The following is a 23886-nucleotide window of genomic DNA, read 5'->3' as shown; positions in this document are numbered from 1 at the left end:
ACACTATAGTTTCACTTTGGATCACTCAAGCAGAATGACGTTCATCTCTTCGGCACCAAACACTGAGATCTTCACTTGTTCTTGAACTTTGGAGTGAGTTAAAGAGCACAAAATGCACAAGCCCTACGTATCTCTTACAAATAAGCTAACATTTTAAAGCTGCATTAATGAGATAGACCTACAACTTAAGAAATATCTGTTATTTCTGTGAAAATCACTTGTGTTTGTATGTAACGCACTATTTTTGTGAATCTTAAATGTGATTTTAATAAAGTTTAAGAAACTGTGTTGTAGTATTCATACATTTTTTTTTTTTTATATTTTTGAAAAAAGGTTCTTACAGTTAATGATTACATTATATAATATATAATTTGGTAAAAAGTATAATAGCATAACATATAAAAATTGTATATATTGCAAAATATTTTTAGCGATCATTAGCGATTATTAAAATGATTTAAAAATGATCACATTTTAGTTTTTTCTAATAGCATAAAAATGGTATATATTAAAAATATCTATCCATCCATCCATCCATCCATCACAAAAATAAATACATAAAATAAAATGCTAATATATATATATATTTTATGTACGTTTTTCTAACATTCCCATGAAGTTTTGAGAACGCTATTTCTGAATGTACTCTCAACTCTCAAGTTTCTTTCTTTTTCCTTGGTTATGTAAACATGTTGGTGCGCATTGGAAAAAAAAAACAATACATAGTTCTTATTAGTGGGTGTGCATGTGTCCTTTAACAAAGATTTTACAAGTTGTGATTTTGTCTTAATTTTCATAAATTCATGCAATCTCAAGTCAACTGAGCTATTGCTGTTTAAATAATGCGTAGCAGTGGGCTGACTAGCCCATAGAAATACACTAAGCAGAATGGCAATTTGGATGAATAGACTCTACAAAAAGGCGGGGATTGGCGGAAGTTGCTTGTAATTGGTCAGTTACAATTATTTTACACAATAATTATCCTATTATTAACTGTGTGTTTTTCTTAATGAATTACATTTATATTAAAGTTTTTTCGTGTCCATATTCAGGTGTAAATTATTATTATTAATTATCATCAGGACAAAAGCTGAAACAGAGAATCCTCACGTGATGACTATTACTTTTCTCAGCGCTGCTAAAATGGACCAATCACAGTCGATTGTCATTTAAGAGTCATTTAATATAATTCGCAGCAGATGATTTTTATTTATATATCAGTTATTAATCGTTAGAAGATAACGGATTTAAACGATCATACTCTTACCAGAACAAATGTTTCAAGTTAGACAAAAACCTTACTGAGATTTGAATGCGACTTAATGGAGGATTGTGTTTGTGAGCCGCTTAGCGCCCTCTACAGTTAACAACGGTTCATGCCTCAAAGAAACCGTTGAAGACAGGAACACACTAGCCTCCGCGAAGCGCGGTGATTCCGCCTCTTTCTCCGCTTACAACATGGATTTCAACATGAGGAAATTCGCTACAGATGCTGGGATATTCTTTTCACGAGCCGTTCAGGTAAAAATGTGCCTTTTCTGGATAACTATGAGTTTAAACGCTGCAGTCTGAGTGCTAGTGACGGTTGATGTGTAACTCGTGACACACGCATCTACGTTTAGCTAACATACACAAAAACTGAGATTCACAGATAAAATCACAAATCGAATTTTAACCCAATTAAATCTAGTTTCGAACATAATTCATGTGACTAATGTAGTGTATGTTATAAAACGGTAATTAAATAGTGGTATCGATTAGTCGAACATCAGGCGTATTTAAATATAACGTTATTATGGGACCGTTACTATTTTCAGTGTTCGTTAAGTAACTAGTTACATGTAACTAAATCACGTAATTTAATTACAAAATAAATGTAATTGGAATCGGTTACAGTTACTGAGAAGAAAAATGTGTAATTAAATTACAGTTACTTATGAAAATAACAATTACAAAGGAGGTAAAATGTAATTATTACAATCTTAATTCAAGTGATGAAGGATTTGGATAAGTCCGACAGTAATCAGTGTTGAGAACTAAGTTACTGTGTAAGGTTTGCATATTTGAAAACGATTAGCAATTGTATGACACTGTTTTAGTGCCACGTAAAAAAAAAATCTAAGATTACAATATTAAAGTCGACTTCGAAATATTACGAGAATAAAGTCGAAATAGGCCTGCTACGATAAAATCGAGAGATTTTGTGAATAAAGTCTAAATGTTTCGAGAATAAAGTCGAAATATTACGAGAATAAAGTCGAAATAGGCCTGCTACGATAAAATCGAGAGATTTTGTGAATAAAGTCGAAATGTTTCGAGAATAAAGTCGAAATATTACGAGAATAAAGTCGAAATGTTTCGAGAATAAAGTCAAAATATTACGAGATTGAAGTCGAAATATTATGAGAATAAAGTCGAAATATTATGAGAATAAAGTCGAAATGTTTCGAGAATAAAGTCGAAATGTTACGAGAATAAAGTCAAAATATTACGAGAATAAAGTCGAAATATTATGAGAATAAAGTTGAAATATTATGAGAATAAAGTCGAAATGTTTCGAGAATAAAGTCGAAATGTTACGAGAATAAAGTCAAAATATTACGAGAATAAAGTCGAAATGTTACGAGAATAAAGTCAAAATATTACGACTTTATTCTCGTAATCTTAAATTTTTTTTTTCTCAACGTGGCACTAAGACGGCGTCGTACAACTGAAAACGTTGAAGAGTATTCAGATATATTCAGTTACATTACTTTATTAAATAGTTACACAACTTATTACATTTTAACCCTCTGGAGTGTTGGAGAGTATGTACATGATTGTATTTTTGAGAAAAAAAATGTTATGCGTGGTTAGTGAAAAACACATTTTTTTAAATCACTTGAATAAGGCAACAAAACACATAAATAACATTGGTTCCCGGGACTTTTGAGAACTGGAGCTTGTAGCCTAGAATTTTTCTTTCTAAATTATGTGAAAATCATCTTGTTTACTCACTTACAGAAAACAATATATTGATTTAAATTTTCTAAGACACTTTTTGTTGGTAAAAGTCATATACGAGTAGGCGTCAACTATCATGAATATCATTGTGATTTACACCTGAGAAGACAAAGGCCTGCATAATGAGCTGCATAATGAGCCTTTCAGTCATCTGTGCCACTGAGAGGGAGGAGTTACAAGAAAGAATGTGAAGACAAAATAAATCGATATATATTTTTATGTTTGTAGTTTATTTAGAATATATTTAACTATCCCACAACATAATTTAATATCCACTTGAGGGAGCAGTTAAACAGTTTATTAGGAACAATCAAAGCTGACTTTCAAACTAATTTTTTTGCATCATTACTTCAGTCACACAATCCTTCAGAAATCATTTTAACAATCTTATTTTCTACAAAAAAACATTTATTGTTATTATTATTATTATCATTATTATTAGGGATGCACCGGTTGACCGGCCATAAATCAGAACCGGACGGTTTTTGCTTAAAATACACAATCGGCAATCGGCCGGTTTTTGGTCTTTTTTTGGCTGATTATTCCGGTAGTGCGCCCGCATGCACAGACTTCATGTAATCGTTCGCTATGTAATTTGTGAGGAAGTATTTTGAAATCTGTGCGTAGGACACGGGCAGCCGTTCAGCACTGGAAATGCAGAGCTTCATGTCTGAGGCACAGATAGCAGGAAGCGAACAGACGTTGGTGTACTGGCGCACAAATAAGAGTCCCTTTCCTGTGCACACTAAAGCTGCGCGAGCAGATCTGCACCCTGAACACGAGTAGACCGTGAAGAGATGTTCAGATCAACTTCTCACGTGTTGGATGAGAAATGATACGGACTAAACTGTGACAAATTTTTTTTTATTTATTTTTTTGTAAATTAGAACTTGCATACACGTTTGAAAAGCCAGAAGTAAACATCAGTTCTGTATAAGATGATTATTATTATCTATTATTATAGATAATTTTATTTTATTTTACTTGAGACAATAGTTATTTATTTTTCATTGGCTCAAGTAAAAAAAATATAGATGTGAATCATTACCCTATTTTTATTTTTTTTATTAGATGAATGAAAACACTTTGCATCTTTGTTTTATTCGCACCAACATTATGTGATTTTAACATTTTGGAATAATCTATTTATATAGCATACTTTTATTTAGTCTATAAATAAAGACACTGGTAAAGAACCAGTTTTTTTATTATTTAAAACGAAATTTAAAAACTAAAACAAATACTGAATGCTGATTAAAGCCCTATTCGGATGGGATTAGTTTTACGGGGGTAGATGGAGTAATATAACTTTACCACAGGACGTCTGTAATATTGATGTTCTATTCGGACTGGATTAGAAAGTCTCAGTAAAACAGTCAGAAGTGGGAGGGGTAACACGATTACGCAGCGCAGTCACCGCCCTCGTCTCAAACACGCACCTACACTTGTGTGCGCTGCTTTGGTTGCCAGATCCGCGTAACCAAACCAGCCCAATGGTCATTAAAAACTAGCCCAAAACCATCCCAATGGCCACCCACAGCCCAAATACCAACAAATAATGAGCGAAATCCTTCCATCTTTAATCCACTGAAAAAATCAAGTCACAAAAAGTCGTTTTAAAGTAGCCCAATTATTAACTCCGCCAGAAGGCTGCGGACCTGGCAACACACAGTCGCGTGCGACATTGATTTCTCCGTCAGTTTTGTGTTCTCAGCAAAAGTTTTTCTAATGTTAATACTACGCTGCAACGCATACACATTCAATCAAACCAAAAATTACAGTAAATTGTTAAAATGTAAACTTGCACGTGCCTAGCGACGCCCCTGATGGTGGTGTCTGATTTTTTTTTTAAGTTTGACTATATATATATACACACACACACGTACCTTATACATTATATAATAATAATAATAGATATATATATTATATAATATAAATAAAGATATATAAACAAAGATTTGAGTCCAGTTAAACGATTTATTAATGCAATTCATTACATTCTGATGATTGGATTCTGTTGGTAATTGGAAATTAACTTAATACAAACAGAAGTTCCGTGCTTCTGAGAACTGCTTGTGACCTTTTCTTTAATGGTCTGTGTCGTCGTATGCAGGATAAACTTGAGGTTTGCCATTGATTTGTTCCACCGCCTAGAAAGCAAGTGAATGCTTCTTCAAGCGCTTCCATATTTTAAAAAACGCGCAAAATTACAGGCAATGATGAAATACTACCGTGTATTTTTTCAGATGGTCTATTCGCACGGGACTAGTATTACCTGAGGTAATTTCTCCGGACCTTTTTACAGAAGGTAAAAGTCGCCGTAATCTTTACTGACATTGTCCGTAATGATTACTGACATGGAGCATTCGGACGGGACTAAAATCACAGAGAAGCTCTGATAAAAATTGCTTTACCCCATGTCCCTATGTTAAACTAATCCCGTCCGAATAGGGCTTAAGAAACCTCTTATTGAATGTGTGTTGATTGTGTTGTTTGGACTGTAGAACTATGCAGTTATTGCATTTAATTTCACATGGTTACAGTTCATCTTTTCATTTAAGGCCAGTTCTATGTAGTTTCAACTCAATTCAGAAACAAAAGCTAAATGCTGATGTCTGTAACATCTAAGTTTGTACTGAATGTAGGCTACTTACTGTGCAGTTACTGCTGTTAATTTCAGATGGTTACGGTTATTGTTTTCAATAGACAAAAGCCAGTTTGGCCTATTAAATACCAAATAAACATCTTGTTTATGCACACTTTCCTTCTTTCTTGTTTGTTGCTTAAAGATAAAAAAAAAATAAAAAAAAAGGGAAAGGGAAATCGGTAATGGCCATGAAAAATCATGATCAGTGCATCCCTAATTATTATTATTATTATTAATGTTGAAAAGAGCTGAGAATATTTTTCAGGTTTTTTAGGGGGGATAAATTAAGAGAACACCATTTTTTGTTACATTTGTTACAGTTACATTTATTTGTTACATTTATATTATTTACATCAAGCTTTCGAATGGTATAGTATTGTATATTGTTATTGAAACTTCATAATATATCACTTGATTATACATTTAGTCAGGAATTATAGTTTGGAAAAAGTCTAACTAGTAAAATGTTTAGACATTATGTGAAAACTAGTAAAAGTATATAAATAAATAATAAGAGACTTACTCATGTTTATGATCTCTGCTGAATAAAGTGCTTCATTCTTTTTTTTTTCTGAGGAAATCCATTTCTCAAATCCTCAACCACATCACATCTTTTTGGGGTGAATTATGTCTTATTCCTCTCATTGCGAAGCAAACAGTAAAATAAAAAACTTGAAGAACAGTCTCGCTGCTTTTTCTTCTGTTATGGGCGTATTCAAGCCGCGCGCTTCAGTTTGAATCTGAATAGCGCGTTCAGCGCGGGGGCGTGGTCACATTAGATATAATGAAGGGAGACTTGAAAAACGGACATCGCATTGTTTTCACAAGGATTACTTTATCACAGAATATCTGTTTTCGGTGGCACCTGTTTAGTTTAAATGTAGACATGTCAAGCTTTCTATAGATATCTCTCTCATGTCTCTTCGTTGAGTATTCATGGAGTTACAGTTCATTTTAATGACGTGTTTGTAAATGAAGATCGGCGCAGACAAAGGCTGCAGACAGCACACCTTGTTTGTTATCTTTATTTTATAAGTGCACACAGTTCTGTTGTTATTATGTCTGTATCCAAAAAAAGTACACCCTTTACAGATTCGATTGATGTATTGCTCTTATTTGTACGATTAAAACTGAGAGTGTAATTTAAGTTATTTTTGGGGTTATCAGGAGAAAATGACTCATAACGCGTATACGCATTAATCGACTCCAGAGGGTTAAATAGGGTGACTTGTAAACTGCAACCTATTACGTTTCCAAAGTAGGCTTCCCCACACTGATTATTTGGATGCGTTTCCTCTCAGGAGTATGACAGGTTCTTGTTGATCTCGTTTCTTTTGCTTTAGTTTACAGAGGAGAAACTGGGACAAGCTGAGAAGACCGAGCTGGATGCACACTTTGAGAATCTGCTGTCCAGAGCTGACTGCACCAAAAACTGGACTGAGAAAATCTACAGACAGACTGAAGTCGTGCTTCAGCCGAACCCTGGTGAGCAGACGCTGGTGACTCAGACACACCTGAGTCACGAATCAGTTCAGGACGCTTCTGACTGCCTTGAACCATATTTCATCTGTGGCACCTTGAACCCAATCTGGAATAAATATGTTGATCAAAACATCAACAACTGTGTATGATGATAAAAACATTCAGGTTTTTTTTTTTGAAAGAAAAATCTTGGCGCTGAAATAAAGAAATTCTTTGTTGATCAAATAAAGTATTTTTTATTAATTTATTATTATTATTATATATTATTAATATATTTTATATATTATGTATTATATATAAAATATTATACTTAGTGCTGTCAAACTATTAATCGTCATTGATCGCATCCAAGTTTTTGTGTACTGTGTATATTTATTATGTATATTTAAACACATGCATGTTTATATTTAAGAAAAAAATATATTATATTTGTTAGGGATGCACGATCATGATTTTTCATGGTCGATTCCGATACCAATGTTTTTACAAGCAAACTTCCGATACCGATTTCCGATTTTTTTATTTTTTTTATCTTTAAGCAACAAACAAGAAAGAAGGAAAGTGTGCATACACAAGATGTTTATTTGGTATTTAATAGGCCAAACTGGCTTTTGTCTATTGAAAACAATAACCATAACCATCTGAAATTAACAGCAGTAACTGCACAGAAAGTAGCCTACATTCAGTACAAACATAGATGTTATAGACATCAGCATTTAGCTTTTGTTTTTGAATTGAGTTGAAACTACATAGAACTGGCCTTAAATGAAAAGATGAACTGTAACCATGTGAAATTAAATGCAATAACTGCATAGTTCTACAGTCCAAACAACACAATCAACACACATTCAATAAGAGGTTTCTTAATCAGCATTCAGTATTTGTTTTAGTTTTTAAATTTGGCTTTAATTAAAAAAAAAGGTATTTACCAGTGAGACTAAATAGAAGTATGGTATATAAATATTATTTCAAAATGTTAAAATCAAATAATGTCGGTGCGAATAAAACAAAGATGCAAAGTGTTTCATTCATCCAATTAAAAAAAATTATATTTTTTTACTTGAGCCAATGAAAAATAAATAACTATTGTCTCAAGTTAAAAAATATAGATGTGGATCATTACCCTAAAATGTTTTATTTGGATGAATGAAAACTTTTTTTCAGTGTGCTACAGAAGGTGATTTTTAAATCAAATAAAGTCTATGTAATTTTAAGGTAAAATAAAAATAATCATCTTATACAGAACTGATGTTTACTTCTGGCTTTTCAAACGTGTATGCAAGTTCTTCTTTACAAAAAACAAAACAAAAAGTATTTCAGTTTTGTCACAGTTTAATCCGTTTCGTTTCTCATCCAACACATGAGAAGTTGATCTGAACATCTCTTCATGGTCTACTCGTGTTCAGGGCTCGTACCGGTACAGTACGCTCACGCAGGAAAGGGACTCTTATTTGTGCGCCAGCCAGTACACCAACGTCTGTTCACTTCCTGCTATCTGTGCCTCAGACATGAAGCTCTGCATTTCCAGTGCTGAACGGCTGCCCGTGTCCTACGCACAGATTTCAAAATACTTCCACAAAAATGACATAGCGAATGATAACAATGTAGTATGTGCACGTGGGTGTATATATATATATATATTTGTATTTTATAATAATTTCATATTGTACATTAAATCTTCAAAAATGACCAAGAACTTAATAATCGTAACGTCAATATCTTATGAAAAGTCTAGGAAGAGAACAAGCCCAAAATAGAGAAATTTGAGGGAATTTTCATCTTTTAGCACTTAATTTTCATCTTTTAGTTTGAAAAATGTAAAATAAATGAAATTTTTTAAGTGATTAAAATCATTCCTTTGAAACCTTATTTATTTATTTATTTACTTATTCATCCATCCATTTATTATTAATCTATGATAATATTTTCAGTAAAACGATAATTTACTAATTATTTTTTTTTAAATGATACTAGGGGCTGACAAAATGTCCTTCCAAATTTATTTATGTGTCCAAGTAAAGGTTCTTTAAAAAAGTGCTGAAGTATGTAATTTTTGAAACACTAAAATCATTATCATCATGTTTTTTCCTTTAGTAAGACAAGAGTGTGACATCTTGACTGCTATTGTCCAGTTGTTTATGATGCTGTATCTGTCCATCTGTGCTCCAGGTGCTCGCATCGAAGAGTTCCTGTATGAAAAGCTTGACCGGAAGGTTCCCCCGCGGCCCACTAATGGAGAGATCTTAGGACAGTTCATGCTGGAGGCGGCCAAAGAGTTTGGAGCAGAAACCCCGTACGGTAAGAATCCAATGTCTCTCTCTTTTTTTTTCAATCTGTACTTTAAAATTCTTTGCAAGCCTCAACACTGCATTGTATGTGTGCATTTTTTGTGTGCAAGAGTGAATGCTTGATTTATTTTGTCTGTAAGAATAAAATGAGCTGAACTCCTGGGTCGAGGACAAATCCATTGATTTGGTTTTCAAATGATGCTCTTAATCTAATTCAATCCCCTGCAGTATCATTAAGAGCCACTGTCTTTGTTTGTGATTCTAAAGCTTCTTTTGCAGATATATTGTGGAAACACGATTGTGATGTTGAAGTTTTCAGTGTGATTGGATTGGTTTTGCAGTCTCTGATGGTTTTTCCCCGCAGGCTGTGTGGAAGCAGCCAAACCAATAAATCTCAATGCATGTTCCATTCTGTTCCCCATCGGACTGATCGATAGTGTCAGAGGTCACAGCAGTCTGTGATGTCATTTCCTGGCCAGCATTCTTCCGCAGAGATTTTCCCTTTATAACCTTAAGTAGAAGTACCAGCGGCGTCCAGTTGATTTATTTATTTATTTTTTGCCTCTTACATGATAATTAAATTGACGTAACTGTGATCTAAAGTCATTTTTATCAATATTAGTAAACCTGATTCTCAGAAACTATAGTATTGAAGCTCTGCTTCAGGGTTTAAAACCAGACAGAAGGATGCATTTGATACTTTCTTAGCTATTAGAAAGTCATTCTAGAAAACACATTAGTCAAAGCAGTGATTTGTGAGGAGTCTTTTGCGATCAAAACAAGACCTGTTACCTGTTTTTGAGTTTCAGTTCGGTTTTGATCGAGTTGTGCACAGCTGGGAAGAAAAAACATTGCTAAATGCAAATAAAACTGAATAAAAATGGATTATTAAAACATAAAAATGAAATTAACCGTACAGTTGTGCAGAAAATAAATACACTTATTTAGAAAATATGACCCTTTATATAAACCCTTTAATATTTTTTTTATTAGTTTTCTTTTTTTCCTGTTCATTTTAATAGTAAAGTTTTAGTAATTTTGCAGTGTGTTTTTTTGTTTTTTTAAAAATATGGCATTTATACATACTGTACATATGTATTTTTAAAATCATAGTTATTTTAGTGCATCAAGAATTTAGTGCATCTAGTTGAAATAAATTAAGTTTAAGGTGTTTTTTTCTATTCTTTTTCAGTTAAAGTGTATTTTATTTCATGTAATGGAAATATTTTTTATGGTTTTAGTGGTAGTTAACTATAATAACTGTATCCACACAGTATATTCAGATAGGACAATATATACTATTTATATCAGACCTCAAAAGCTTGATTGTTAACTATATTATTATATTTTCGAAAAGCTCTAATCTGCTAAATGCAACTATAAGCCATGAAGATATTATGACATAATAATTTTCATGATTTTTTTTAAAGCTGCTTTGAAACAGTTTGTATTGCAAAAAGTGCTATACAAATCATTTTTACTCTAGAACATTAAATATGGTTTGTCATAGATTATATTAGTAAACATCTATGAATAAGTTAATATATATGAATTGCAGTGCTGAGTTTTTTTAATTTTTTATTTTTATCCTGAATGATAAATGCTTCTATTGCAGTGTTTGGTTGCCATTTGAAAAATGGATAATAGATCCATAGAGTGAAGAGAGAACTGTGTGCTGTCTGTTCTCAAACTAAAGTGCACTTAGTGGTTTTAAAAGGCTCATTAATGTCCTGTGACTGACCACATGCTTTGGGGATGGGCTGTAGTGTTAGTCAGTGGACATACGTGGTTTATCTCTGCAAGTACAGGACTAATGCAGCCTCTCTAAAGGATAGAAAACCTTGAAGTGTCTATTTGTAAAATTAACGGATGGAGTTTTTGTGGATTAATTTTTGACTGCATTTGTTGTTGGCCATAAATTATGTTATAGTTTTCACATAAATACATTTAAAGGTCCACTGAAGTGCTTTGAAACACGCAGCGTTGTTCTGGGTGTTGTTGACATCATTTCAACTGAAACAGGGAGTCCCTTAACATATTAAGCAGTCCTGCCCACTTTTTTAAAATAGCCAGTAGCCTTTCGTTTATACATTATATTATGTTACAGTTTGGACCAGAGCCGTTGAGCTCAGTAAAGCCACATGTGACAGCATACGACAGTCAAAATCTCATATTGATATAAAATATAGCATCTTTGTAGAAAGTTTGATGAGAAGCTGAAGTGCAGTGTGATGTCATCAAAATCGCTAATCCATATTGGAGGAAGTGAGATCTCCGTATCAAGTAACTGTTGATTGACAGTGGCGTCAGGCTTTGGTTTTATCACAGACCCTCCCTGAGTGAGCTGTCATGAGTCTAAATGCAGTCTACCTAAATGCATCTATGTTCACGGTTGTTCAGCTTCACCTACAGAAGAAATGAGTATACGTTTTTTTTTTAAAGGAATCTTTGCAAATCGCCTTTTCTAATAACGTGCTAGTTAGCAAGTTTCACATGCGGCTAAAGTTTAGCGCTTCTCAGAGAGCGGCTCGGAAGAGAGGGGCGGGGCGAGCTGAGCTCATTAACATTTGAAGTGACATGCAAGGAAACGAGTCGCTGTGAACAGACCTGTTTTTGACAGGGTAAATAAAGTGTTGCTTTACACTACCACTGAGAAGTTTTTATTCAATGTATGTTATAGACATTTCAGACCCTAAAAAATCATATCAACTTGTGGGAATCTGACAACAACTGTATCATATGTGTTGTTTATTTTGCTCAAACAGCATTTAAAAAAAGCCTATTTCTCAGGTTAGTCCAGGCAGTGCGAAATATCCCAATAAATTGTCTAGCTTACAGTATCGCAGTATCATATCACCAGATTCTTTCAATACACCACTCTACTGCAACATGTTATTGATATTTTTGAACTGATTATTTTTTACAGATCAGCAGAATTCTTTTCAAGATGTGTTATTTAATGCACTTAATTTAAATGTATCTGTGTTGGAAATGAAATGGATTTTGTGGGAATGAAGTAGTTATGCCCACACTGTGGGTTTTACTCGTGACTCGTCTGTGGTTTGGCCGTGTAGGAAGCACCCTGATCAAAGTGGGCGACTGTCAGAGGAGACTGGGCGGCGCTCAGAGAGAGTTTCTGCAGACCTCATCCATCAGCTTCCTCACACCCCTGCGCAACTTTCTGGAGGGCGACTGGAGGACCATTTCTGTGAGTTTGACTCTTTTTCTAACAGATTTGAGCTTGATGCTGATATTTTGAAAAATGTTGTCCTCCTCGCAGAGAGAGCGTAAACTTCTGGAGAATCTGCGCTTGGATCTGGACGCTTGTAAAGCGCGACTCAAGAAGGCCAAAGCGGCGGAGACCAAAGCTGCTGTAAGATCTTCTTCTCTTTTCTCTAGGGGTCAGAATCATTAGGGATTTAGCATTTCTGATTTTGGTTCACATGAAAGTTTTCCTAAAGGAATAGTTCAGCCAAAGTTCAGTGCTTGTAAGAAACAAATCCATCAAAATGTTTATTTACTAAACTGTAGCTTCCGGCTAAAATATGAGTCCATAATCAATAATAACGCTTCAGCGAGTGAAAAAGTCTGTCTGCTGTTGTCCTCTTGCAACAAAATTTGTTTAGAATGGTTTTAGACTGTTCTCTTTTGTAAACAGTGCTTGATCTAAACAGATCTTTCTCCTGATTCAGACCAGGCGACTTTTTCACTGGGAGAAAGAAATGGTTACGCAATAAATACCCATCTCAATGTATTTGTTTCTTACAAACACAGCTTTTCTCTTCACAAGACATTAACTGATGGACTGGAGTGCTGTGGATTATTGTGATGTTTTTATCAGCTGTTTGGACTCTCATTCTGACGGCACCCATTCACTGCAGAAGTTTGTTAATCTGCAAAACCATCAAATACTTGAAAGTCGATTTTCTTGAAGACTCCCTTCTTATTATATGTATTTTATTACAATCTTCTGTCCTGCAGAATGCAAACATTTCCAAACTGTTATTGGATTTTGGTATTCTGGAAAAAGGTAACTAGTTGTGAATAATAACTGGTTCTCGATTCTCAATCCTTCCTTATTGTCACTCTTTGGTGACATCACACGATATGGGTCTTTTCCTCATGTTTGTTGTGTGTGTGGTTGTGAATATTGAGTAATTTCTCACCTGCTGATCGAGCACTAACTGTGTGTTTCTGCTTTAACCTTCACAGTGTGAGGGAGAAGTGAGTATCGCAGTGCGTTTCCTCTTATGCACGTTATGCTGCTTTTCTTTTTACTTACAATGACATAAAGTCCTTTCATATTTATTCCTCATTTTTCATGAGCTCTTCTTTGGAATGATATAATTCTTGTATCTGAGTAAACCTTTAAAATATAGATTTCCAGAATGCATCGCAACAAGCTTAGAGATTTTTATTAATTAATTAATAAATTATATATATATATTTTATGTCTCCTAAAAAGTAGGGGGAATGATTTCTAATTTTTCAAATTCCTCATTTATAAAGGTTGTTATGCCCTTCATTTTTAAAATATATTTTATTACTAAGAATATTAGTGTTCTGGCTATATAAAATTCACTTTATTGCAACAAGTCAAATATGCAAGTGTCATACACAATTTCACATAGCTACTACTTATGCATGTTTTGTATTTTTGTGTTTATTTTTGTTGGATGTTAAACATGCCAGTGTTATTTTATTATTATTTAAATAGCTTTGTAGTATTAATTTTTGTCTTTTATTTGTATTAATTAAGTTTAATTTTAGTTTAGGTTTTAGCAATTGTATGTGCCTTTTTCTTTTGTATTAGCTTTTTTAATATTTCATATTTAGCTTTCATTATTTTTTTGTTTGTTTTGTTTAACACTTAAGCTTATTTCAGTTAGCTGCCAAGGCAACATTTCTCATTATATTTTATTTTATTTTATTTTATTTTAATAAATAAATAAATAAATAATTTTATTTATTTATTTTAGTTAGCAATAAAATGCAACTATAAACTACTGGAAGTTAGCTGTGAGCATTAGCCGAGTTTCAGCCCCTGTAGAAATTCAGTTACGTTTGAGGATTAATTTCAGTTATGATGCTGTCTGAGATAGTTATGGCCTGTGCAGACAGTCGACATCGAGGGTTTGGTATAGAGAAATCAATCAAACCTGCCTCTGTCAAGAGTGAAAGCTGATGCTCCAGTCTAGAGAATACAGTTATTCTGTCAGCGTCCTCTAGTGGCTAATCTATGAACAGAAAGTGTATCATCTCTTCCATCATATCATAATCCACACCCACTCAGATTGTCTGAAATAAATATCTTTATTTCATCATTCAGCATGATCAAAGATCAGATTTTTTTTCATTATTTTCGTTTCATTAAAGATTAGCTAAACATCATCTAAACTTAAATACATTATTCTGATCTTTGAAATTTTTTAGCTGTAGTTCTGATGCATGAAAGCTTTTAGAAGAGAATCCATATTTCTATCATTTTTGTTTTTAGTTTCTCCTGATGCCCAGCAGTTATCATCCTATAGTCCAGTGCAGCGGATGAAGATGGAGCCAGTTAGTCTCTTTAAGTGTGTTCCTGTCTGTTTCAGGCTGTTCCAGACTTTCAAGAGACAAGACCACGTAATTATGTGTTGTCTGCCAGTGCATCTGCAGTAAGAACATCCCACCTCCACACAAGCACATATAACATTTCCAGTATTAATATTCATGAGAGACACAATCTGTCATTCATTATTCTGACATGCTGTTATATGAAATCTTATTTCCAAGACAGAATAAAGAAAAAAAAAAGAGAAAACAAAGTCAGCATTGTGAGAGAAAAAGTCACAAATACCTTTGATCATTTTTTTTGTTCCGTAATAGAAACAAAAAAATAGAATTGCGAGATGTAAACTCTTTTACTCTTGTTTACTCTTTTATGAATTCTAAGAAAAAAGTCATAAACCCGAAAGTATGAGTTTATAACTTACATTTGCTAGATTCTAAAAAAAAAAAGAGTCACAATGACCTTTTTAGTTTGTTTATTCCCTGGCAGAAATATCCTTCCATAACTTTACTCTTCTACATGCTTCATCCTCATGCATCAAGAATGTAAATGAGCAACCTAATACTTACCTTTACAACAAAACTAATCACACATTATTTCACATGTTTACTTTCATCATTTATAGTTTGGTCATTGGAGATGTCAGCATTCTGAATTATATTAACAATCACATTTTGTTCCTTTGTGTTCTGCTCAATCAAACACATCTTGAGTTTAACACTTCTTATTGTAATGCTCTCTGTGCTTTTATCTTGTCTTGTCTTTCTGTTTGTGTCTCTCTCTTCTGATCAGCTCTGGAATGAGGAGCTTGATAAAGTAAGTGTGACATGACAGATATATACATTGATGTTTATATATATTCTCTAGTAATGTTTAGTTACTGTCTTCTGGTTCGGTTGTCATTAATTGTCGGGTTTAGCACAGAGCACTTTATACATGTCGCTTAAGTGCAGGGTTATTGCCAACTAAAGCTAAAATAAAAACTGAAACTAAAAACATAAAAAAACTATTTGTTACTTGAAAAAATAAACGTGAACTGAAATAAAAGAAAAAACATGTAAGAATATTATTTATTTATTTTTGTATTTTTCAGCTAGTTACCAAGAGATATTTTCTTATTTACTTAACATAGTTTACTAAACTGAAATTAAGGCTGAAATGAAATCAAAAAGAATTATAGACTAATAAAATATAATTATGGACTAATTTAAACTAATAAAAATGTTAGAAACACAACAAAATTGCTAAAATGTTAAATATCAATAAAAAGAACATAGGAAATTATAAATAAATAACACTGCAAATTATCCGATGGGCATATTAATTAAATTTTAATTTATAGTTTTAATTTTTAGTTTTCATTTACTGAATTTATCTTAACTCTATTTAGCATTGTGACTTTTTTTTAATAATGACAAAAACATTGAATATATTAATATTAATTGAGAATACAAGAGAAAATAAAAATTCAGTCATGAAAATAATGTCACAAATGCACAAGTCATGGTAGTCCTAACATCTTTTTCTCTTTTTAATACAAAATATATTTCTTATTTCCTTAAAATCTTTCCTTTTTGACTTTGGAAAGTATCCTCAGATTCAGTTTCTCGGTCCCTTGACTCGTTCTTAAGAGAGTCATATAGTGTTCATGCAACTCTAGATGCAGATGAATCGTATGCTGGTGTCAATTTTGGATTTTTTTCCTCTGTCATGTGCAGGCGGAGCATGAATTGCGTGTTGCTCAGACAGAGTTTGACAGACAGGCTGAGGTCACCAGACTCCTCCTGGAGGGCATCAGCAGCACACACGTGAGTCGCATTAACACACAGAAGCGTGTGTTTGAATAATATATCATTATGTTAACAAGCCACTTCAAACTGATAACCCTCATTGTCAGGATAGGCTTAAAGGCTTTCATAATAATCCTTCAATATGCATGCTTTGAAGTATATAGAAAAGCATTTTAAAACATTGTTCACAATCATTGTTCAAAAGAATCTGCGTAAATATCTATTATCCTCATGCATGCAAACAAATGAAGTGCAACCTGCATTTGCACAGCATGCTGTGGGCTTTAAAGTGACAGGACGTCTTTTCTGTCTGCGCAGGTGAATCATCTGCGCTGCCTGTGTGAGTTTGTGGAAGCGCAGGCGATGTATTACAACCAGTGTCACAAGTACATGCTGGAGCTGCAGAGAGAGCTGGGCAGGTGCTTATGCATCAGATTTCCTTCATGTGTGCAAAATGATATTTGGCTCACTGGATCATTTTTCCAAAATAAAAATAGAGCATTAAATGGTAACACTTTACAGTAAGGTCTCACAGTTAATGCATTATCTAACATGAGCAATATATGAAGAGTTATCTGTTTTTTTATATTTCTTCCTGTTAATTTTTGTCAATAAAAGTGGTTGTTCATTCAGGTTAGCTCACAGTGCATTACCTGATTGGAAAGATGTATTAAGTAAATTATGAAATTAACAAACTAGAATTAATAAATGCTGAACAGTAAAAGTATTATTATTTGTTAGTTCATGTTAACTAATATAGTTAAATAATGTTAACAAATAGAACCTTATTGTAAAGTGTTAACTGTTAAATTAAAGATTTATTTAAGAGGAAAACTTAAGAGTGGAAAATATGACTTGGTGCTCCGTAAAGGAATATTTTACTAAAAAAATGACAATTTGATGAGAAATTTACTCACCCTCAGTCAATCCAAGATGTAGATGAGAAGAAATGTAGCATTGCATCAGTGTCTCATCAATGGATGCTCTTCAGTGAATGGGTGCCGTCAGAATGAGAGTCCAAACAGCTGATAAAAACATCACAAGTAATCTACAGCCCTCCAGTCCATCATTTAATGTCTTGTGAAGCCAAAAGCTGCTTGTTTGTAAGAAACAAATCCATCATGAAGACATTTTTTTACTTCAAAACCGTCACTTCTGTGTCCATAATCCATAACAACACTTCCTCCAGTGAAAAAGTCCATCTCCATTTGCCTCTCACATCAGAATCCAGCCACATTTATGTTTAGAGCTGTTTTGGCTTGTAAATGGTGCTTGATCTGTGCAGATTTCTCTCCTGATTCAGACCAGACCAGTTTTCACCGAATTTAGCGTTATGGATTATGGACTCGTGTTTTAGACTGCAGTAATGATTTGAAGTTAAAAATGTCTTAATAATGGATCTTTCTTACAAACATGCAGCCTTTGTCTTCTCCAGATGTTAACTGATGGACTGGAGTGCTGTGGATTATTGTGATGTTTTTATCAGCTGTTTGGACTCTCATTCTGACGGCACCCATTCACTGCAGAGCATCCATTACTGAGCAAGTGATGCAATCCAAATCTGATGGTGAAACAAACTTGGCTACGTCTCAGGTGGCTTGAGAGTGAGCACATATCCATCCAATATAAATTTTAAAATATTTGATTTGTAAATCATGACATTACAGTCATTCTTATAAACACCTGTTTTACTTTTCCCATCCGTCTGCTCACAGTTGCAGTGGAGACATGTGAGTTTTGAGTTTGTCGTCTTGTTAGTGTTCACACTAGTCAGCAGAGCCCTTATCAGTCTCCTCTCTTTCAGAAGGTGCCCCGACTCTTTGGATGTGAATTGCCTCCCTGACAAAAGCCCAATGGACCCGTCTGCCTTCCTGGCGCTGAACTCTTCATCTCCGCTGGAAAGAGATGCTCTGCAGATTGAAGAAGTTCAGCCGCCAGCCAGTGGCACACGCAAGGCCAAAGTGCTGTATGACTACGACGCTGCAGACTCCATTGAGCTCTCGCTGCGGGCCGATGAGGTGAGCAGATGTTTGATGGAAGATAAAATGGCTCTGATGGGGAGTTAGGGGCTGTGAAAAATATTATTGCATAATATCCAGGCCTACATTTTATGATATAGTCAAATTGTGATGGATAAAATTAAGTCCCATCCTAAATTATTTCTTATGGAATAATCTGTTTCTCTTGAAAACGCCACATTTAATTTAAATTAAAATTACTGTTTGTACACATAATATATATATATATATATATATATAGTTTATTTATTTATTTACTTATTAAAGTAGAAATGGGTGATTTATATAGAAAATTCTAATATATTTACAATGAGTTTGCTGGAAATGTAAAATTAAACATTGTGAAAATAGTGAGGAACATTTTGGAAAACATACCAAGATATTTTTTTATGTAGATTTTTAATGTGTTTTGGTTCTTGCATTAAACATTTTTAATATATTTGACTATAGTTTGGTTGAAGTGTTTCATTTTCAACATTTTTTTTCTGAATATTTAAAATGTTTGCTATAAAAAACATTATTTACTTAATTTAGCCCTTTTTTTGATCCAAACAAATTGTGATGAATATAATTAAGCCCTTACCTAATATTTTGTTTCACTTGTAAATGACATTAATTCTAATTAATATTCATGTTTATCATGTCACACATAATAAGTTGATTTAGGCCAGTTTGTTTTATTTATAAATTTTTTTTATAAAAATGGGTGATGTTTTGAATATTCGTATATTTTGTATATTTACAAAAAAAAATTTTAAGGTGATTTTTAATGCATTTTGCTTTAAATATGTTAAAATATTTTGGCTGTTGTAACAGTTTAGTTGAATTGATGGTTTTTTAAAACTATTTAATGTTGAATATTTAACCTTTTTCCAATAATAAGCATTTATTTACTTCATCAAAGCTAACTTTTTATGATCCGGTCAAATTATGAATAAAATGAAGTCCCGCCATGAATTATTTCTCACTGAATATTCATTCTCACTTAGGGCTGGGGATTGTTCAAAATCTTTCGATCCGGTGCCAATTTCGATACCTCAGTTTCGATACCGGTTCCTAACGATACTTTTTTCGATACCATATGTTTTAAAATCCATTTCAACATCAACACAAATACATTAAACACAAAACTTTTATTTTTCACCTTAATTAAAACAAATTCTGGTAACACTTCACACTCAGGATAACATTATTAATACAACTGGTTGTGCTTTTTGGATAGGGGTGCACCAGCAGACACTCAGGATTGGTATCAATCCAAACTTGGCCAAAATTAACAAAAAAAGAGAAACCTTTTTGTCACAACATGAACATATTATAAATAAATAAATAAACAAATGTTATATTGTGTACAGGCTAATATTGAACCAAATAAAATGCATGTATTTGTGGGTTAAAGAACATTTCATGACTTCTCAGACAACTGTACATTTGTGGCTACTGTGGGTTAGTTATAAACGCTATCGTTAACTCATATTTACCATAGTAAAAACATGGTACATTTTCTTTAGTTTATAATTAACCCACAGTAGCATGGAGTAGCATCACAGTAGTATGAAATGTTCTTTAACATCATGAACCATAAAATGTAGTCATCGTTCTGCTATGGTTTATTTTCATAATAGGTAAACACAGGTCACAAGTTAACACGGTCACATTTCCTTGATTCAGCAGCTGCACGATGTGACGCCGAGAGTCCTGTCTTGAATCCAGAGATCTAGAGTTGATTCGGTGTACATCGGTGGTTGGTGACTGTCGTCTTGCAGCGTGCCGTCTTTTAGTGCGTGTTCGAAACCCGCGCCAACACAGACGTACTTTATTTTTATTTTTTTGTTTATCCTACTTACTTCAGCCGCGAAACGGGCGATCATACTAATAACTTGTAATCTTTACAAGAATATCAGAGTCATGCAATGAGCATATCTGCGTTTATTAGACACTTAATATCACGTCAGTTTGTGCTTTCAGAATCGCCGAATCTGCTGCCGTCGTTCCAGCACATCTGCAGCGGAGACTTAAACCAGGAAGTTGGTCACGGTAACCAGTTAAACCGTAACACCGGCTTTGGTTTTAATACTCTTATCGCATATGTTGCACTTTGCTGACCTGGCATCCACTTTTTATAAAGTGTAGCACCACTTTAAACCTCTTTGACATTGTAAAACGGAAACGTTTTGAGAAAAAACAACTACACTTGTGCTGTGTGACTGCGAGTATCTTCAGAAATCCTCCCCGCATGTCACGTGGTGGACAGCCAATCATGGCGAATTTAGGTCCTTACATGCACGTATGCTACCAAGCTCACACAGACACAGCCGCCTGGCAAAAAAAACAAAAAAAACAAAAACACCGCCGCTTGGCTTTTGGAACCGAAATCTGGCACCGAAAGATAAATAATTTTTCGATACTCATAGTATCGAAGTTTTTCGTTCGATACCATAAAGGCATCGAAGTTTGGTACCCAGCCCTATTCTCACTTGAAAATACTACATTAATTTTAATGTTCATCATATGTCACTTTAATGTTAAAATTAAATGAATTGTGAATGGTTTTTCATGATGAATTAAAGCATTATAGTTTATTTTGGCTTGTTTAAATTTCTCTTCAGTAAAATTGGTTGATACCTTGAATATTGAAGTATATAGACTATGATTTTGCTGGCAATGTGCAATTAAACATCGTAAATATAGTGGTGAACAGTTATGTAAACATTCACAAACTAGATTTTTAATCTGTTTTGGTTCATGGATTAAACGTTTTGAATATATTTGGCTACAGTGAAAGATAGGTTGAACTGATGATTGCTCTTAAGCCATTTCATTTGAATATTGTTGGATATTTAGACTGTTTGCTATATGTGTTGGCTTGAAAAGCATCCTAAAGACTCTAAATGAATTAATTACACTTATCTGATTGGACGGTCAGCTCATCACCGTGTACACGGTGCCTGGAATTGACTCTGATTGGCTGATTGGAGAGCGAGGAAACCAGAAGGGGAGGGTGCCTGTTACCTATCTGGAGCTGTTGAGCTAGAGAGGCGAGACACACACACACACACACACACACACACACACACACAGAATCATAGAAACTTATGAGATCAACCCATGCATACATCTTTAAATGAAAATCTAACTATTGTGTGTTTACATGCATGTCAATGGGGCTTCATTTTTATTTTTTATTTTAATATTTAAGAAGTCTCTGCCATTTTTTATTTTATTTTGGACGAGTGATATCACTTGGTAATATTAAAATCCATTGCTTCCTAATACTAAATATTAAACCCTTATAAATGAATCAATAATGCATTATAATTCATAGAACATCAAATTTTTTGAAATCATTAAATCACACAAATACTCACCAGTGCAAAACAAATTTCAGAAATGCCTGAAACATCCACTCATTATGATCACATGTATGTATGTACTGTATGTGGCTGTTTTCCTCACTAAAAACTGTCCTGTTGTCAGTCAGAATGACTTTCCTGCCTTCAGTATACAATTAACCATCTTGATACAGCTTGTCCTGAGAGCTGAAGACAAATATAATCTCACTATTAAATGTTCAAAGGTCTAAGCACTAGCATATTTGCACTGTTTGGCAACTTTGCTTTCTAGCAGACCTCCGTAAGCCTAAATTAAACACGGCCTTAACTGCATCTCATGCGGACAGATGTAACAAATGTAATGAACCACAGCTAATAATGTCTGCAATAGTGACCATGTGATAGAGATCAGAATATGAATGTTGATCTCCAGCCTCAAAGTCTTCATAACGCTCGTCTTTCTTGCATGAAGAACTTGACAGTGCAATAATACCTGCTCATGCTCAGAAAAAGTACAGTTGCTCTGCTTTAAGTGCCACTTGAGTTAGAATTATTTTGAAGTCTCCTTTAATTAGACAATCATATGCAGTATCTCCATCTTAATGCCCAGTTTGAACTGATTTACAGAGTTTTACTGTAACTATGTTTGTTTTGAAATGTGCTTTCGCCACACTATATTGTTCTTTTAAAGGAATCATTCACCCAGAAATGAAGATTTGCACATAATTTCCTCACTTTCAGGCCAATGTAGATGAGTTTCTTTATTTAACTCATAGATGTGTTTCTTCATCAGATTTGGAGAAATGTAGCATTGTATCACATGCTCAGCAATGGATGCTCTGCAGTGAATGGGTGCCGTCAAAATGAAAGTCCAAACAGCTGATAAAAACATCACAATAATCCACAAATAGTCCGTCAGTAGATGTCTCGTGAAGCCAAAAGCTGCCTGTTTGTAAGAAACAAATACATAAAGACATTTTTTAACTTTAAATCATTGCTTCCTGTCAAAATATGAGTTAATATAGTCTATAATAACGCTTCCTCCAATGACAAAGTCCATCTCTCGTACGACAGTCCACCCATGTATAAGGCTGTTTTGGACTGTAAACGGTCCTTGATCTGGCCAGATTTCTCTCCTGATTCAGACCAGACCACTTTTTATTATTATTAAGCAAAAATATATAAGTCTTACTGGATTTGTTTCTTTTGAACATGCAGCTTTTGGCTTCACCAGACATTAACTGATGGACTGGATTGCTGTGGATTATTGTGATGTTTTTATCAGCTGTTTGGACTCTCATTCTGACGGCACCCATTCCATTGATGAGAAACTGATGCAATGCTACATTCCTTCAAATCTGATGAAGAAACAAACTCATCTAGATCTCGGAAGTTTTTAGCAAATTTTCATTCTGCCTGAACTATTTCTTTAGTCTCATCTACTGATTTAAATGTGTTTTGCTCTGCTTTGTTTGTTACTTAATAATAGTAATAACAATAATACAATTTTATACATCATTTCTGATACACAAGTTTGCTCGATGTGTGTTGATGTAAGCCATACTTGATTTATTTATGCCATAATGAACTGCACTGCACAACCTGTATTGTATGACACCTATTCATATATTTATTTTTTATTTATTTTAAACCTTTTTTAGGTTTAGAGTTAGGCTTCATAGCTTCATCTTTATTTGATATATTAGTGTCAAAGTGCAGCTAAACATTCTTTAGATATTTTGTTCAGTGTACAGTATTTAATGTTTTACTTCTGT

General features: G+C 33.7%; 1 protein-coding gene across 7 annotated transcripts in view; it reads left to right on the top strand.

Moving 5' to 3' along the window:
* Nucleotides 1-1367: 1367 nt before the first annotated feature.
* Nucleotides 1368-23886, top strand: part of LOC132098121 (endophilin-B2-like) — a 320795-nt gene continuing 298276 nt past the window's right edge. The window contains exons 1-12 of one of the 7 annotated variants that reach the window (XM_059504274.1): nt 1368-1521; nt 6994-7135; nt 9302-9430; nt 12495-12628; nt 12701-12793; nt 15015-15077; nt 15764-15787; nt 16690-16779; nt 17080-17180; nt 18477-18491; nt 18569-18779; nt 21706-22887. In XM_059504274.1, coding sequence (XP_059360257.1) covers nt 1459-1521; nt 6994-7135; nt 9302-9430; nt 12495-12628; nt 12701-12793; nt 15015-15077; nt 15764-15787; nt 16690-16779; nt 17080-17180; nt 18477-18491; nt 18569-18779; nt 21706-21813 — 1173 coding nt within the window. In that variant the 5' untranslated portion in view covers nt 1368-1458 and the 3' untranslated portion in view covers nt 21814-22887. Of the gene's footprint in view, nt 1522-6993; nt 7136-9301; nt 9431-12494; nt 12629-12700; nt 12794-15014; nt 15078-15763; nt 15788-16689; nt 16780-17079; nt 17181-18476; nt 18492-18550; nt 18780-21705; nt 22888-23886 lie in introns of those variants that run through there. The other 6 variants (XM_059504273.1, XR_009422838.1, XM_059504276.1 and 3 more) reach the window with 6 other exon arrangements.

This window comes from Carassius carassius, chromosome 21 (assembly GCF_963082965.1).
Source record: "Carassius carassius chromosome 21, fCarCar2.1, whole genome shotgun sequence".
NCBI lineage: Eukaryota > Metazoa > Chordata > Actinopteri > Cypriniformes > Cyprinidae > Carassius > Carassius carassius.
Note: the sequence above shows the minus strand (reverse complement) of the source record. Positions and strands in the feature narration are given on the sequence as shown.